At 39.5% G+C, this 18,649-nt stretch overlaps 1 protein-coding gene across 3 annotated transcripts; it reads right to left on the bottom strand.

Annotated features, from left to right (window-relative positions):
- Positions 1 to 907: 907 nt before the first annotated feature.
- LOC144657818 (uncharacterized) lies at positions 908 to 18,350 on the bottom strand. 3 transcript variants are annotated; one of them, XM_078518183.1, is made up of 5 exons: positions 18,124 to 18,350; positions 9,808 to 10,648; positions 7,477 to 7,822; positions 4,168 to 4,386; positions 908 to 3,837 (listed from the first exon to the last, which is right to left on the bottom strand). In XM_078518183.1, exons 2-5 carry the CDS (start codon positions 10,432 to 10,434, stop codon positions 2,780 to 2,782), a joined length of 2,250 nt encoding a protein of 749 aa, XP_078374309.1. In that variant the 5' UTR covers positions 10,435 to 10,648; positions 18,124 to 18,350; the 3' UTR covers positions 908 to 2,779. The 3 variants fall into 3 exon arrangements, with proteins under 3 accessions (XP_078374309.1, XP_078374308.1, XP_078374310.1); XM_078518182.1 differs by having other exon boundaries at positions 4,168 to 4,389; positions 18,124 to 18,348; XM_078518184.1 differs by lacking the exons at positions 9,808 to 10,648; positions 18,124 to 18,350 and adding an exon at positions 8,016 to 9,039 and having other exon boundaries at positions 4,168 to 4,389.
- Positions 18,351 to 18,649: the final 299 nt, after the last annotated feature.

Below are 18,649 nucleotides of genomic sequence, written 5' to 3'. Positions count from 1 at the left end.
ATCATGATCTATCAATTAACAGACCAACCGATCACAGAACTAATCAGATTTGCGGCTTTGCACTGGGACACTGAGTGTCTACTAAAGGTACATGACACAAGATGGGGCCTGCAACACATTTCCTTGTCTGGTCAGTTTTTGCTTTAAAGTCATGCCCTTGCGACTTGTTTTCTCTTTCTTTGTCGACCGTTTAGTCTGTTATTGTCTGTAGACACCTTGAATTTGATATAAAGAAGTCGGATGTTCCAACGCATCCTATCTCCTCATGCCATGTTCTTAGTCAATCGAGACAGTGTATTCTCACAGTAGCTCTCTCCACTCAGAAGTGCAAATGAGTGAGTCTAGGTCATTTGGTAGCGTCCTAACATGTCGTGCCAAGGTAGCGTAAGCCTCAGGATGGAAAGCGGGTGCTTCCGTATGTAGGCGATGCGCGGGATAAAGTCTCTTTTTAAGGTTCTCAGTCCTATATAAGGTATCCTTTTTGCCGATTTTGGCATTGCGATCCCGGTGTCATGTAATCATAAGCTAAATTTGTAAAGGGTTAGCGTCCAGCTCACGAAAACGATATTGTCATGTCTACAAGCACCGAACTACCCAGTAAAGTGTTAACGAAGCGATTTTATATAAAAACAAATGTTACAATAGTTATATATTTTTGTTTTTTTGTCTTTATCTCGGGCTGAAAATGGTATCCATTTTCTGTTTTTATCCTTAAATAGGGCCAGGGTTTGCATCAGTCTTATCCTAAAATGACGGGAGTGTCAACGCCCCTCCCTTACCCACCAGAGTGAGAAGGGGGAACTTCTTGGTCGGAGGGAATCTAGCAAAATGTTGGGAGATAGCAATAGTCATCGTAGCCTCATGCTACACAAACCACTTTCTTGTAATAAATACACAAAAACAAAAATATACTAACTATTCGAATTTTTATTTAAATCGACCACACTTTTACTAACAATGTATCAACATCATAAATTTCTAATTGCGGCAACCTGCACCGATAAAACACAAAGGCTCATTGATAACGACAAACCTTGGACTTATAGGGGATTACATCCACCCCCTTAAACACTTGCTTTTTTTCTTCTTTTTCATTACTTTCAATTTTTAATCGCAGGAAATAATGTAAATTATAAATATTTCTCTAATTCACGCATTTTTTTCGACTGACAACACACCCATCAGGGATGCAGAACTTTGTTTCGCCGCCCTGTTGTCTCAAACGATCTTATATAAAAATAAAAACGCGTTTTTAAACGCTTTTCAATCTATTCAACATAGTTTTTATCGACTCTTTTATTTTCAAATAAAAGATTGTCATAAAAAAGAAAAACTGACGTTCCTGCCTCATTCAAATCGTTGTCTGGTGAAACGTGCATTTAATGCGAAAATCAACAGAACAAACGGCGCTTCGAAGACCAATTCAGGACACTAAATTGCCCTCATACTCGCACCAATAATTTCCCGTTTTGTTTCAGAAAAAACTAGAAAATCCCGTTTTCCAAACGAAAACATAAAACAAAAGCCCCATTAGTTTAACCCTTTTTTCATTGGCCAAGCTAAAATACAAAGCCTTGACTTCGGTGAACAACTAAAAATGTGTTCAATCTTCAATATCTTACAATCGCTCTATCCCTGAAATGCAGCAATTTCAAAAAAAATATTTATATTTAAAGCTTGTTCTTTGCTTGTTCCTTTTCTGCACGGAAAACTGGCAGGATTTTTTACACTCTAACTAACAACTATTTGCTACCTAATGATTTGCAATCAAAGTAGCTACAACCCAATGTAAAACCACATCTAATGCGGTTTTCACGCAGATATGAAAAAAATTCTATGTTAATTGTGTTTTGTCTGCACGTACGCTTCAGCTGTGTTGACAGAAGACGGAAATCATAAATTTGTGGTTAAAAATTCTCGCCAGATCACGCTGCGCTAATGGGTGAAATCTGCGAGACTCCGACGAACCTCACTCACGTACGTACAATAACATTGCGTTAACTGCCATACCGTAAGAGATTTGAGTTCCTGAAATAGTTCATGCTACGATGCGAAGAGGAGATCGACTTACAGGAAATGAAGATTAATTGTGACACGTATTGAGTAAGTGTACCTCCACCCCTTTTCTCTGAAGAAAAATCTCGATTTTCCTCGAGCGAAGCCAGGGCACAGATGAAAAGAAGATTATAAGATGTACGAAGCTTATGGAGACTGTTCGAGCTATAGACCCGGCTAGACAGTGGAACATGCGAGCCTCTCTATGGGTAGCTTTCTTAGATTTTTTTTTAATAAAATCGTTTCTTTCAAAAAATAAATTTTCAGTACTGGTTAGTAGTTGGTCTGTCAAGGCCTGTGCCTGTGCGAAACACGTTCCTACATCTTGGCTGTGCAAGCTTAAGACTATCTTCGCATGGCAAGCCTAAATGAAATCTCCACAGTGAATAATGTTGGAGCATCCTTGGCAAGTTTTCAGAATTGACATAAAACGTCAATTTAAATCAAAATTCCGCCAGTTTCATCAAAACCTTTCTATTTGGTCCGAAATACCCACAGAGGGGCTCAAACTTTCAACTGTTCTGCAGCGCATCGCAACTCTACGATAAAAAATATTTCTTAACGCAAACAACAGCTCAAAGTGTAAATTTAAGCTGGAGCTAGGTCAATCGTTATAATACATCATAAAATTTAAGTTAAGAGAGGCGGACAGCTTAGAACAAGATCGTACAACCAGACTCATCATTCAACCGGACTTTCCTCTTCTCTTAGTTGAACGCAACCTTTAATTCGAGCTACAATCTTCCATTTCTAAATTCTCAGTGAGTTTCTTGATCTGAGCGAGGATTTTAAGGGCTGGCCCAAGTCTGATTGACATTCTATTCAACAAATGATCTTCTTGCATTAAGACAAATGAATGTCCGTCGATGTGTTCCTCTCTGAACGCATGCGCAATGTCCGGCGAACCAGTAAGGGACGAGACGAACTGGCACACGTCATCAACACTCCATTCCAGGACATTCTCGTTCGAATCGGGCCGAAAACGAGGCACTAGTTTGTGAGGTGATAGACGTGTCGGTTCTTTACCACCACCCGGGGAGGCTTTGGGTGTGGCGAATGGACTATGTCTTTCGTTGGAACCTGTAGAAGCCTCAGGGCTTCTTCGGATCACACAGTCTCGATCGGGAATGGAAGCTTGAGAGTTTCGATTTTCGTTGTTGACTTCGTTTTCTTTTGTGTGCTCGCGATCTTCATTCCTAGACCCTTCCTCGTCGTCGCTCGCTGTTCGAGCCTTTGTGATATGTTTATTGTCGCCAACGTGACCGTTGACTGAAGGAATGTTCTTAGGAGATGCTGATCTTGACGCGCGGTGCATTGTTAGCGATGAATGTGTGACCGGAAGGCCCTGGAGTCCAGCACGAGCGGCTGCCGCGGCAGCTGCATTGGCTTGGATGAAAGAGGACTGGAGAGGAATGTTTTGCGTTAAATGATTATGTTGAGCTGGAGGAGTCAGAAGTCTGTAATGCATTAAACTCTGGTGTAGCGCCGACGGAACTCCAGGCAGGCTGCCTCGTAAAGCTTGATGGTAAATACTTGGGCTGTGAGGTGAAGCCAGCAACAGAGGGTCTGGTAACAGTCTTGGTGAGTTGTGCGACGGGCTCATTAGGGGGGAGGGGCTAGGCAGTTGTGTAAATGGGTTGAACGGTTGACAGTTCACTGACTGCGGTTTTTGTTGCTGTTGTTTGGAGTTTTTCGCTGCTCGTGCAGCAAGTTCTCGCTGAAGGGCTTCAGCGTTACTGGCATGGTTTTCAACAGTCATCTCATTGTGAGAATTCAAAGCATCTGCAAGAAACAAATCCAATTAAAAATACACTACAATGAGTACAATGGAGACGTATTGCTCTGGACCAAGTTGATTAACCCTTTCAAAGCTTGAACATTGAAATGAAAGCTACTGAGCTGTACTTTCTTGTGGTACTGTAAAACTTTTGTTTATTATGCTGGACAAGGCCTTTCTAACTTTTAAGTCTGTGGATGAACCCTAGTGTGTTACCTTCAAATGAAAGCTATTGAGCTGTACTTTCTTGTGGTTCTGTTCATTATGCAAGTTTTTTAGCGGTAATACAGATGAAAATTTTAACACTGTTAATGTTGGTGCAGTAGATGGCTCACCTTGGTGGACCGCCCTGAAAGCGCTTCTGTTCCCTGGGTTCCCTTGTGTTCCCCCAGGGGATCCAGTCGCCTCCTGGGATTGAGAACGATGCTGATTTCCCAAATCAACTGTAAGATCTTTTCTTGCTTGCTTGGAAGCCTCCACAGCCGAAGGATTCATGTATTCCGGGGGAACATCTCTGAAGAAGAACGTGCTTCTTGGGTCAAACTGGAACCGATCTGCTGAAGAGGAAAGATTGAAGAAGATTGTATTTAACTAACTGTTCTCACACCGAGGGGCTAAACTCTGGGCTGGACTAGCCAGGGAAGGGGTATGTTAAAAACGTAAAGTTTAAAAAAAAGTGTCGACTTCTGTCACCTAAGACAAACATGTGCATTTCCCATCCTTTATTTGAAACAAATATTTCACTCCATTCTTATTCTTCTAGATGCGTATATTGTTCATCAAGATGAAAATCAAAGGTAAACTAACGCAATAAAGACAGATAAAGAAAATTTGATGACACTTTTCAAGGCTCCGAGAAACAATTATTGCACAAGAAGTTAAGCTTTAATCAGGGATGAAACTGTACCAGCACTGCTGTAAAGCGTGAACAGAGACTCGGGAACATCAGCATACAGCAGGCATACGTGTTATCAGATTCCTCTTTGTTTTGTACACCCTGTAGTTTGTGTTAGCTTATCTATCACTGCTAAATTTATAGACATTTAAAAAGACAATCTGGATATTTATATCGGCTAATCGCATGCAGTCAAAACACACCGCCACAATGCGAAATGGAACCGCAGATACTTAATAGAAAACAAAATGGCAGATATCGCATTGACGCTTTGATTTAGGAAAAAAAGCATTTGTAGAATCCGTCTTAAGAGTTCATATTGGTTTATTGAAATTTCCTTTTATTGTTGTCATGACAACAAAATTCTGTCCTCGCAAAGCACTTTCCAAATGTTTGTCGATTACTGCCGAAGTAATGGTTATCAAAGTTAAATTTGCGATTTTATTTTCAGCACAATCGGTACTTGCCTTTTGTTTATCCAACGTAAAGCACAAACAAAAAAAATCAAAAGGTCTGTTGAGCGTAGAACAGACACGACTGGTCAACATAAGACGCAGAGTATTGGGTTTCCATTCAAGCAGATATTTCCTGCGGACTGCGTGGTTCGCACGGGATTGATCATGAGTGTACCCTGCCCGAAAAGTCAACATTGCTCGAAAATAGCTTAAAAGCCCACGCTTTTCCTGTGTTTTGCGCTACCCCGTAAATGCTGTGTACGCTCTTTGTAAGTGTACCTCTACCAGGAAATTAATTCAAAAGAAATTAGCAGCAAACCATCACAGCTTGCATGCATGCATTAAGCCTTTCTGCTCACAGTGGTCGCTAGAACGTACTTCCGTCCTTAAAGTATATCAGGAAAATGGATTTTAATGTTGGCATCCAGCAGAGGTACGTTAATCCGGCTTAAAAAGGCAGGGAAAGATGATCCAAAACACAATTTCTCTGCAAACTTACAAGCAAGATAATGCTCGCGGGAGACTCGTTTTGCGTGCTGTGACGTCATCAATCTAACCGTTATCGCCGAGGTAACAGGACTAACAGCATTTTCTCACGTACTCGCAATTCAGCAAACTCAAAGATGAAAGCTTATGTCTTTCAATTGTCCCGCGGGCGTTTTATAGAAAAAAAAAACATCGAGTTATCGGCGCCGTAAAGTTGTCAGTAAGCAAATATCTGTTCTTGCGCCGGAAAATACGGTCGTTCCTTCCTTAGTACCATATTGAAAAATTGCACCTGAGTGAAACACCTCATAATAAGAACAAATTTCGGTTTTGAAACCTTATCAACTACCGTCGGCCTGCCAAATGCTATTAACACAAACAGTGCTCGAAAGAAGAAAATAAAATTACCACAGCATCTTTCCTATATCCAAGCAATATTTTCATAGCGGCTTTTCGGCGTAAAGCTTTATAGTATTTAACGTTCATATTTCAACACTGACCACTATTACAAAATTTAAAATGCGTAATTGCGGCTGTTTTGATATGACGGAAATATAGAAGCTTTCCTTTACATGTTAAGCCATAAAAAGAACGGAATAAGATTTCAAGAAGCCGGAAAAATCAGGTCATGATCCTCACCACAATACTATAGTTAACCTGTTGTAATAAAGAACGGTTGAAAATAATTGGCTGTTACGTTATTTCTGACAAAGCGTGAAAATGGCAGAGCAGAATTTACTGTATGCTTTTTTACTGAAGTACTTGAATGGTCATATCTGATTTCTTTTGTACTAACTGAGAACAAAAACTTCGGTGAGCTCGCAGAACTTGCACGAACAACTTGTCACTTACTGACATCCGCCAAAACAAGATTCTTGCTAGGCCAGCAGACTTCTAGAAAGTATTGTTAGATGCAAAACTTTTTAGGGGAAAAAATGCCAAGCTTTGCTTAAATTTGACCTTGATCTTATATCTTCACAATTGTCCTATTTGATTGGCATTTTGATCACAAGATATTTAAATATTCCGCAAGAAAACCCTTGCACCAGAAAATTGTACATGATCTTTCGCACGATTGCTTTTGTAAAAAGTTGAGCAAGAATTTCCTTTCTTCAAGGGATGGTTGGTACAGATTTTTTGTTTCATTGCAGCAAAACTAAGGCATCGATTTTGGAGCAAAGACTTATTAAGAGAATAAAATAACCAAATCAAAGTTTTTTCCAAACGCTGATATTGCATTTAGAAATGAAGTTTGACACAATACTGAATTGTTTTATTTAACCCGCAGTGTGCACAATGAAGTTCAAAGATCCCTTGGAAAAATGAACTTTTTTTGATGCTTAACTGGCTGTCATCTCGACTAAACTGATGTTGTCAAGAAAAGACCACCACCTTTAAGAGCAGCAGCGACATCTCAATTCAAATCAATATTTCAGTATTTCGACTCTCTCCTGCAGCATTGTCATATCTTTAAATGCTCAATTTACCCCCTTGTATTTTATCAATTACACTGATTCGGAATTACAAACTTTTTCAAAATGACAATAATTTACGCCATTACAATCTCCAACTCTATCCACCCTATATGTCGTTCATTTGCGCAGCTTTGTATTGCTCAATTTTTTCTATTTTATAATCCGATGAAAAATAGCATCGCAAAATTTTCACAACGATTGAGTCATATTTTGACTTCACGATTGCATGTGGAACAGCTGGGAAGCAAGAATTGAACAAACACAAGGCAGGAATAAGCCCCCGTGCAGTTGGTGAAAAAATAAACACTTCTAAAATAAAGCTCGCTTGCTTACTTGCTCTTCGCTTCATGGTACCGACTTTAGCCAGGTTTTCAGGCGAAAGGCTTCGGGCCCGTTTCGGCGGTTCTGTCGCAGGCGAAAACGGGCTGTCGTCTATTGGCTCTGAACACTCCGAGGCAGTCGACGACGTGGAATTCGGAGAATCTCTCAAATCGACACCATTTCTCGCCGATGTACTCATGTAGTTGTCGATATCAGAAGATGACCCGTGTCTCGCGCCAAAAGGCAAACCTTGTTCGAATCCATCTTGTCTCCAAGGAGGCTTTGAAGAATCTTTTCTTTTTCTAGTTGGAGAGGGCGGAGAGGAAACGCTGCATTTGCTGGCTAATCTTCCTCGGTTCTGTTTCCAGGAAAACAAAATCAGTGAGGGCTTCAAGCACTATTGTTGCCTATTTTGTTCACAATGAACAATCTTAAATAAATCAGTAAACAGGGATATGAATAAATGCACGCCTAATATGGGTTGGCTTTGAGCCGGTGGGTCTTGCTGCCGTTGCAAGTTGCGAAAATATAGGTTAGAGTTAAATACTTACTTCTATAAACATAATGCGTAGACACAGTGTTTATAATATTGAACGGAATAAACAACAGATAAGCCAAGACGTCGGAGTTACATGAAGTACCCGCCGAACAGTTTGCATGGGCAAAGGTCTTGAATTTATTCCAATCACTAATTAATTATTTCAGGATTCACCCGTTTATACGAAGGGACCTGTACACAAACTGAAGAGGCGAGTAAAACACAGGGGATAATCCCTAAAAAGCGTTAAAAGGATCTCAATAGAGCTCTACGCCAATAAAAATTCCATTAGCTTTCCTTTTTTCAGCCCACCATGTCTGGAATTGAAGGAAAGAACATGAGAGTCGCTGTGTACGTGATAGAATGCGCACGGCGTCTTCGAACGGACAAAAGCTACTCGAGTAAAGCCGTGTTTTATCCTGACATTTGACCTATGGGACGTAAGCTTTATTAATTAAAAGCTATGCAAACCACTCTGAGGTTTTTTTTTACTCTCTTTGAGATTTATTTAAACGGTACGGACCATTCGGAAGTTACTGTCAACTTGAGCTCGTCCAAAAAAAGGTAAACGACACGAACTTCATGTGTCCTTCGAAAACTGTGCAGGTGTGAGCTGTAGAAATATTGATATTTGCACGCAATATCCAACAGTTGAATTATGTTTTCAGCAATCTTCAAGAGCGCATGAGTGTTATCAACTATGTTGGAGCGACTGACCTTCGGCCGCCGGACGTACAAACTTCACACATGTCATTTCTTTGTCATTCGTTTTCCACTTTCAGCCGGAAATGATTTGATTCGTTCAAAGCCAAGTGCATTGTCAAGCTGTTCATCTCTGTCAAAAGCAGGGGGGCTTTTGCTCCTTAGAACAATAATTTGAACTCTAATTATATAATAGCTCAAAGTGTGCCAAATACGGAACAGCGAAATCCTTTAGTGACAGAATCTGCCATTCAAACGCGCGTTCCATCGTGATGAAAGGTGGAAAATGACGAAAATTAAAATTCAGCGATTAAAACAACTTGTCTGCAACGTCAATATAATATATAACGTGTTCAAGTCATGTTGAATTGTGAGTCAACAATAGAACAATAGAAAGCATTAACAACTCACTTCCAGACATTTGCAGCATGCAGAACTTACTTGCAAAACGCATCTCCAACAGCGAAAGAAATATTTTGTTGCGCAAAAATGAGCGGGCGCCTCCGTCGAACGTGTGATGTGAGGTCTGATTTGAAACCCCCCAAACCAGGTGTAAAATATGAAACAATTTCAAGAGCTATTGTTACTTCTGAGCTGTCAATTTTATCACCGTGTTGGACCGCCTTCTCCGTCACTTCGAGAGCATCCGCAAACAGATCAGCGAGGCCTGTGTTCTTTTACAGACTGTCAAAACTCATCCCACAACACGGGTTTTGCAAATTTTTTTGATTCCTTGTACTCTTCTTGAAGATATAATCGTCTTAACTTTAGTGTTTGCAGATTGTTATTGGTTTTTTTAGGGTTATTTGCTCCAAAATACAAATCTTATGTAATGAGCCAACTGAGAGCAGGGTAATGGCTATTTTTCAACCGTTAATGGATATATTCTATATTGGAGTACATTGCAGCCAGCCCAGGAAGATTTACCTACACCGGTTCTACTAAAAATACCGCAAAAAATAAACAGAATATTTAGCGATAAATCCCAGCTGTGAGCCATGCATGCAACAGCGGTGCTTACTTAGCAAGCCACAGAAATTTGAAAATAAAGCATTAATATCTAAGCCATCGCTTGTACAAATATAGTAAAGTTAATCCCTCACCACCGGCGATGAGATCCTGCAGCCCAGACAATCACATATTGGTGGGTGAACTTTTATCAAGCCGCGCGCTATCAAACTTTTAAGAGATTTGCCTTTGTAACGAATACTTCTTTTCCAGTCTTTTGCAGTTTCTCGTCCACTGATGTACTGCAGTTCATTCGGTGTTAGCCACTCGCCTTGAAATAAAATGCAAGGTCCTTTGCTTCCTTGACATAGCTTGGAGACGTAGAGTAGTGCAGCGTTTTCACCGCACTGAATTTCCAACGGTTCTTCCGTCACAAGCCCTTGATCAGGTCCGGCCGGCCTTTCATTGTTAACGTCAAAGCGAATAGGTTCACCCATGCTTTTCTGGCCGGCATCGCTTTGCTCTATTTTCACGCTGAAATTTGAACTCTCCGAGTGGGAAAAATTGATGTCAGTGGGCCCTGAGCTTGTAGAATTTACACTGGGATTCTGAGGAGGCATTTGCGCGGAGGTGCCGCAGTTAGTATTTAGTTCGTGAGAATCGTCACGACTTTCGCCGGAGCTAAGTTTTTCTCGCAGTGTCTTAAGTTCATTAGCATGTGGTAAACCGGTACTTGTCTCCAGCGACGCGGTCGTTTTCTCAGCGGACACACTCGCAGCCATTTTCAGATCCTCGTGGCCAGAAAAATTGCAGATCCACAAAAACGCGAAGATTCTCGGAAGTGATCATGTGGACAAAATTTTCGCCGTGTTCGTTTGTGTTTTCGTGTGGCGACGCTGGCGACAAGTTTTCTGCCGTCTGTCGCCGACCAAGCCTGTCGCTCTTTATTTGATGTGATACCTTGCTGGCATCGCACTCTTCTGATTGGCTGGCGACCTGTCGGAGCAAGAACGCTTATCGTTAGTCCGACCAATGAAATGTGAGCATTGGAGTAAATAGCGAGTCTACTATTACGGCATTTTATTGTTCTGTCATGAACACTAAAGTCATGTCTGCCAGCCAATTTTCTTCAGAGGGAAAATAACATTATTTTTTCAATCATTTTAATCGTCAGTATGCGAAAAGATGCAAAAACACGGGTCGATGCAGTCTAAAATGAAATTGTTTCCGTTTCGAAGGGAAAGTTCTTCCCGTTTCAGCTCTGTGACGGACCCCATGAAACAAGTTATTACGTAAATGGATAACCCCTGACATCGTCGAAAATTTGTCGATGCGATGCAAAACTTTCAAATCCTGGCATGTCGCTCTAAAAATATTTTCACGGTTTGAAGCTGAGCACAAGTGTGATCAGTTTCACCATTTCTCGCACGTCTGTCGTGCTTAAATAATGCATACACACGTACGGCGGTCATATCCATAATCAAGGCATTGTGCGCGCCGAGGGTTATGACGTCATACAACCCACGCAAATGGCTCGAGACTAAACATTCAACTAACCCAACGAAGTGATAAAATTGCTTCCACTTTTAAATAATGGATTCACCAGGGATGGCAAGTGTAGTGGATAGAAAAGAGAAATCGTAGAGACAAATTCGACTGTAAAAAAAGGCGAAACAGATCGCAGGATTTTGCCAGAAGCATGTTTGTAATTCCAGAGAATTCAATCGTCGGCGGCCAGCAGAGATTTTGAGCGATTTCGCAATTACATCGACCCGGCCGTCAGTAAATTAACACCACAATTACTGGGCGAAAACTGATGCAGAATAAATAAGGTTTAGTTCTGTATATTTTTTATCAAAGGAAATTATTTATCAAAGAATTAGCAAGGCTTTGGTGAAAACCTTATTTGCTCGAACGAAGTTTCCAGTCACGATAGCTTACGCGCGAGTGACTAATATTCAAAACTATCGAATTTATAAAGGCCTTCGCTTACGATTTCAAGCGATATCCAAGGGGCATAAATTGGCATAAATATCAGTTTTGCGGTTTCGCTGTAACCACTGAATAAACCAAGGTCATCAAGAGTATCTCGCACGCGGCCGCATTTAATCGGGCTTTGGATTTTTGCCAGATTTTCTACTAAGTATTTTTTTATCATTTATTTTTTAAAAAAAAGTTTAAAGAGCTAGAGCTTATTGAAAGGTTCTGGGATAAGGACGATAAGCAAACTGCACGCACGGATTAGTAAACCTACAGCATAACACGTAAGTTTGTAATAACCAGGAAAGCGCACGACACTTGTGTTGCTGCAATTTTTGCCCTTAATTTAAGATAAACATTTGATTTATATAAATGTTTGCAAAAGACAATTGTTTTATCTTTGGCGTATTGTCGTCGGCTGTTCAAACTCTTCACTCAGGAAATCCACCCTTGCCTTTCAATCTCCGGATGTCCGACAAATTCGAGATAGATACTTATTTACTGATGAACGAAAGTGAAACTAATATTCTTAGAGCGGCACCAAAAATAGCATGAACGCCGCTAGCCTAAAAAGGCGTTGGATTGACTGAAAATACTTGCCTGTACATACAGGGAGGTCTGAAAAATAACATGATGTAACATCTACAGCAGATATTTGCTGAAATTGGACTGAAAATAAAAAAAATTCTTGTATTTTCAACTGCTGTTTATAAATGGTTTATTTTGGCCTTGCATTTGAATAGCGTTATGGTTTACTGAAGAACAATCAGTAACTCTTCACGACAAATTTTATTCTTTTACGGAAACTGTTTCTCCTGCAACTTACTCAGTCTCTGTTGATACATGCTGTGGACGAAAAAGCAAAACCCCTTTATGCCTCGTCACATCTCAGATCAACAGGATTATGTTTCCCATTTCAGCACACCGAAACAAGTTAACATTAGATGTTTCAACAAAACGCGGCAAGTCTAATAGATTTTTAGGTTCTGTCAGCACACTCGGTTTTAACTGATCATTTGTAACATAAATAACGAATGGAGTGTTCTTGGTTTCACTTACTCAGTCGCCTACTTGATAGAAAGCTCTTGCAAGACAAGTATGTCAGTAATTGAAGACTTTAAAAGAAACTGCATTGTTCATGTCATGTTTGTCACGGCTACGCAAGTGTGTTGCAGTTGAGAGAAAAGAAAAGAGACAAAATTGAGCCAGAAATATTTGTTTAATACGGTTTGGTCTTGTTTTCTTTTCCACCAGAAAAGGCAACTTGATAAACACTACTTTCGATTCCCTTAGTGATAATTTTTGAGGGCTACAAACATTTGCGTACTGAGCTAGCATTAAACAAGCCGGATGAAGAAAGTAGATCAATTTAGTTTTCCCTCCCCCCCAAACCTAACATTAACCCTTACTTTCGCTTTGGGCAAAATGTTAGGTTTGGGGGGGGTAGGTGATTTCCCAGAAACCTAAATTGATCCGAAAAAGTTACAGATGGATAGTCAAAACAAAATGTTAGTTCCAACCGTAGTTATGTATACTTGTATTTCACTGAATTATTTTATTGATTTATGTTTAAAATTTGCTTCTAGGTAAACTTGTGGAAGCAGTGATCGACTTTGTATTGACAGCTATGCAATCGAAGTCACAGTTGAACAAGTAATATAACTGGACTATGGAGCAAGAAGCAGCAAAGATTGCTCAATCATTGCTCAATGGACTCTTTCTTTTGCTTACCGATCATGCGTAGCAGGCTTGACTGAATCTTTTTTTAGTAACAAAGTGATGAAGATTGCAACACCTTGGATTTCCTCTATTCCCAAATCTAAAAGGTTAACATAAATAAATTGACTTGCTGTTTCAAAAGCATGCTCCATAATGCTTTTCTCTCACGAAGAATTATTAGTATTAAAAAAAGTAAGAGTGCACTGATATAATATTTCAATTTTTGCCAAAACCCAATGACACACACGTGAAGAGAAATTTGTATTTGAATTATACACTGCACCTCAAACAATGTTACATTCTTCATTCATGTCATTATAAAAAATAGTTCCCTCTTTGTCTTTTAGTTTGACTATTGTGGTTGACTGTGGACTTGTTCAACAAGTTCAGACATGTGCGATTTAATAGCTTCTTTTGAAATTGTCCACATTATTGTTTGCAAGCTGCACGTATTTCTTATCTAGAGCATTCTTTCAATACTAAATTCCGTTTTAAAACAACAAACCCCTGCTACTGACAACAATTACTTGTGTAAAAGACCTTATAGCAGTGGGTAGATTTCGTTTACTGTAGCTAACTGCCAATTTCTCTTTATTTGTCTCGCAATGGGTTCACAAATGTTTACTTGTTTGAAATTCAGTGCGTTTCGTTTGGGAGTTTCAGTCTGGGTCTGCAAGCAGTACAATAGACATCCCTTTGTTGGATACTCCAAATATAATCAATACCTTCCTTTTTTGAAACTAACACACGAACATGTTTTAAAAGAACTACAATTCCCAAGGGTGAATAAGACTTAGACAATTTGGTAGTTACAGTTGATGTACCTCGTTGTTAAATTTTTCATTTATGATGAATAAGATCGCTCCCTTTTTGCCTTTTCGTTTCATTATTGTAGTTGTAACGCTGGTTCAACTGGTGGATCGAAAGGAATTCTCCAGGGCCCATTGTCTAATGATTTTGGCTTGTTTTGAACTTTTCCACACTACTTATTGCAAGCTGCACAGTCTCCCTTACCTAGAGCATTCTTCAATATAAAAATTCGTTTTAAAACAACAAATTCCAGCGAGAATCATTTCTTGTGTAGGCGTCCCTCTCTGGACAGCAGGTTAATGTGGCTCACTGGCTATAGACTGGGCTTGCAGTGGGTTCCCATTGAAATTCAGTGGAATTTGTTTGGGGTTTTTAGTTCGGGACTGCACGCAAAACAGCTTACAATAGAAATTCCCTTTCCTCAATAATGATATTGAAACCAACACTGTACTGACTGGTTTATTTAAGATAACTGAAGAAGAACTACAATTTCAAAGGATAAATAAGACTTCAATTGACAATGTAGGAATAGAAATTGATTTATTTCAACTAAACACTATACACCTCTAATACAGTGTTACTTTCTTTCTTCATTCATGGAAGAATAAGATGGCGTTCCCTTTTTGTCTTTTCACATTGGGTTCTTGATGAGGTTGTGAAACTGGTTCAAACTGGTTCAATTCCCTAGATTTTCTCAGGGCATACATGTGTTCTGCTTTTAAATCAAGCAACTTAGTTCGACTGATTTTAGTTTCTTTTTCAAGCTGCACGTTTTTCTTACCTATAAATTCTTTCAGTATTAAATCCCGTTGTAAAACAACAAATCCTAACAGTTGCTCATGTATGTGACCTCAGGACAGCGAGCACATGTTGTTTCTAGCTATGGGCCAATGCCTCTTCAAACGTGCTTTTAAATTATTGTTACTGCAGTGTCTAAAATTTAGTGGGTTTCTTTAAGAGGAATCATTCTTGGCTTAATTACAGATCATTTCAAACGTAACATTAATAATACTAAGAAATCCCTTTTCCTAGATAATCCAAATATAAGCAATAGCGTCTTTCTCAGATATTGAAACTTACACTGAAATGGCTTATTGAAGGAAAACCGCCGCAATTCCCAAGTATGAAATAAGAATTTGACAATTTAGAAACTACAATTAATTTATCTGAACTATCATTTATCATTTATGATTGAATACGATCGTTTTCTCTTTTTGCCTTTTTTCAGTTGCTTATTGTGCCTGTGAAACTCGGTGTTTATAGAATTATAATTCTGAGGGGTAGACAGAGTGGTAGAGGTGCACTTCTATGAAATCATGTCCACTTTTTCCAACTGAGTCTGGTTCCTTTTTAATTTTTCCAGTCATTTCATGCAAGGTGCAATTTTTTCTTGCTTAAAACATGCGGCCTTTTAATATCAAATGCCGTTATAAAACAACAAACGAGAATAACTATCTGTTTAGGTGACCTCTAAACAGCGAGCAAATGTGGTTTGCTAGCTATACTGGGCTAAAAATATCCTTCAATTCAGTCTTCCAGTGGGTCTTCAAATTACTACTGTGCTTGAAATTTCGTTTGGTTTCAGCCTTGCTTACATTTAGAATAGCTGCCATCCCTTTTCTATAGATAATCAAAATTAAATCAATTACCTCTTTCTTCTCAGATATTGAACCTTAACCGCCTTGTCAGAGCTTATTGAAGTCCCAAGGATGAATAAGACTTGAATTGACAATTTAGCAACTAAAATTAACCAATTTCAACCATACACTGCACCTCAAAAACATTTTCGTTCTTCAATCATTCGTGATAGATTACGATCGTTCCTTCTTTTGCCTTTTTGTTTGATTACTGTGGTTGTGAAACTAAGTGCTCGATGTAGATTTTTCACAAGGCGCACACGTGCACCGCTTACAAATAGGGAAACTTCCAGAACCTCTTTCAACTGTTTTTAGCTTCGTTTGAATTATTCCATATATTTTCTGCAAGGTGAATTTTTTCTTGCCTTAAAAATGCAGTCTTTCGATATAAATTCCGTTGTATGACAACAAACCTCGCCGAGAATAAGTTCCATCTTTTCAGGTGACCTCTGAACAACGCGCAAATGTGGTAGTCAATTTTTCCCTATTAGGTCTTGCAATGGGTTCCCAAAAGACCACTATGCTTGAAATTGAGCGGGTTTAGTTTTTGGGGTTTCCCTCTTGGCTTAAAAACATAACATGTACAAATAGATATCCCTTTCCTAGATGAATAGTGGCCACATATAATCGATAACTCCTTCTCAAATATTGAACAAACACTCTATGGATCCCGGAGGGATCATCTCCTGGGTATGACTAATGACTTCGACATAATTTACGAATCACTTGAAAACGAAATTCAAGTATAGAGCTTCGAATTCAATAATTGAGAATCCCACGAAACTACCACATCAATGAAGATCAACTTGGAACCTTGAGCCATGAGCCTTGACATTATCGAGTCTGGCTCAGCAAAAGTAAGGAACTTATGCTCGGTTTCTCTGTAAGATTCGGAAACAATATCAGTGACTATTAAAAATAAAGCTGATCTTTCCTGACTCATAAAAACAAACTGAACTCGTCTATAATTCAGATCATGTGGAATAAGCGTAGTGTTTCACCGAGTAAATTGCATATTGTGTTACTCTAATGATAAGACACTGGCAATCCAGTTAGCAAGAAGTAAAGCGGCACTCGAAGCTAAACAGTGGGGTAGTATCAAATTCAAGTCCTATAAAATTATTGTTCTACTCTGATATATACAGGAACAATTTTACAAAATTTCTGTGTAAGGCCAGCATGTGCAAGATCTTAACAGATGACTAGAAAATTAAAACCCAATCTCTTGCAACCATTTGCTTGGTAATTTGGAGGAACCGAGGCAAACCGGTACATTTTGCAAATAAAAGTCATACATACAAGTCCACAGTTCAGACCCTTTCCGTTACCAGCTGCAAACATCATTATTGCTAGCCGAGCTTTTCCCAATTTGCCCTAAACCCACGATCTCGCGTAATGTAAGGCTGTTGAGAAGTTAAACTTGGTGTATATAAAGCTTCATATTACAAACTGAAGGCTTCACTCTTTGTCCAGCGTGATCGATGTGTACTCTGCTTTTACACAGGCACGAACTGGCTTCCGCGACTAAACAATACCTGTGAAAGTGCTTTTACCCTTTTGATTTTCGTTGCTGCCTTCTACTCAGCCATAGAAAATTCTTGCAGGGAATTGTCGAGTTGTTTGAGTTAAATGTGGTAGTTCAAGGCGATGAATCGCACAAAAATTGATATTGTACACTTTACAGCTAAGTAAAAAGTCTTCCCTGACGTGCATTGTTAGCAATAACTGATGTGGCGTGATCGAGATTGCACGCTATCGCCTCCTCGCTGTTGAATCGCCGGTTTACGCCAAAGGAAACTCGGAATTGAAAAAAATCAAAAGGACTTCCTACATCCTGTATAATCACATTACGGTCATTATATTTAAAATGCACATAAATTGGTTGATGAAAAAGTTATGCTGTACTGCACGAACTTTCTGTTTTGTATTGCATGACAATTTTTCCGGCATAGCAACAATCAAAACGCGTTCAGCGACAGATCATTGTAATAATAAAAAGATAATGGAGAAAGGGCTATGACCTGCAGAAAAAATTTAACATCATCCTGCACACTTCTTGTTGCCACATATTTTGCCCTGATGTTCCAGGGATAAAATGGTGTTCTACTCGAACCATTCTGTTTCACATATAAACAAAAGTACAGCTTCGGGGAACTAAATTTGCTACAAACAGCCATGCTTTTGTATTTATTTCACTTCACGAGGACTGTTGACACTGTTCGGTTGACATCACCTCAAATAAAAAATTTTCTTGTATGGGCGGTTATAAATTTATACAACAAAATTCGAAAATGAATTTTATAAAGGCTAAAGAATTGAACACACCTGGTGAACTGAGGACGGAGACCCACGCTAAATTGTCCGGACTTCAGTACTATCTCGTCGATGCGCTGCGTCGGAAAATTAATCCAATGATTACGATGAAAAGAATCTGGCGAACATTGCGCAACCTAGGGCCGCCTTTTTTGAGCCTAATCAAATATCGAGTAGAGTTTTTTATTCATTTCATATCTAATGACAGTGCGTCGTGCAGGAATGAATCGCCCGGATCTCCGTGCAGCGTGACCTCGTGCCTCGCACGCACGACACGCTGACGTCATAGCTTTTGTGTAACAGTCGCGCGCTATGCTACGGAGCTCACAGCTATTGTGTGTTTGATTGATTATTCAAATCCTTCAATTGTTTTCTAGATAAGAGAGCTTTGAGTTTGGATCATTCGTGTTTCAGCTGCGAGACAGTACGTGGAGTCAAACCGGCAGCTTTTCAATTAAGTATTGTTCAGTGCGGCCTACATGACGGGGGCGACCAATCAGCGACGGGCAGGAGTCATGTTTTTGATTGCCCGTCGACG

Source organism: Oculina patagonica, chromosome 6 (assembly GCF_052425735.1).
Source record: "Oculina patagonica isolate OP01 chromosome 6, crgOcupat, whole genome shotgun sequence".
In the NCBI taxonomy this organism is placed as follows: domain Eukaryota; kingdom Metazoa; phylum Cnidaria; class Anthozoa; order Scleractinia; family Oculinidae; genus Oculina; species Oculina patagonica.
Note: the sequence above shows the minus strand (reverse complement) of the source record. Positions and strands in the feature narration are given on the sequence as shown.

Coding starts and splice junctions, on each gene's coding strand:
- LOC144657818 (XM_078518182.1), bottom strand. CDS start 10,434: ATGGCTGCGAGTGTGTCCGCTGAGAAAACGACCGCGTCGCTGGAGACA. Junction 7,823..9,807: donor GCAGGATCTCATCGCCGGTG/GTGAGGGATTAA, acceptor TCCTGGAAACAG/AACCGAGGAAGATTAGCCAG. Junction 3,838..4,167: donor TTTCAGGGCGGTCCACCAAG/GTGAGCCATCTA, acceptor TGTTTCTTGCAG/ATGCTTTGAATTCTCACAAT.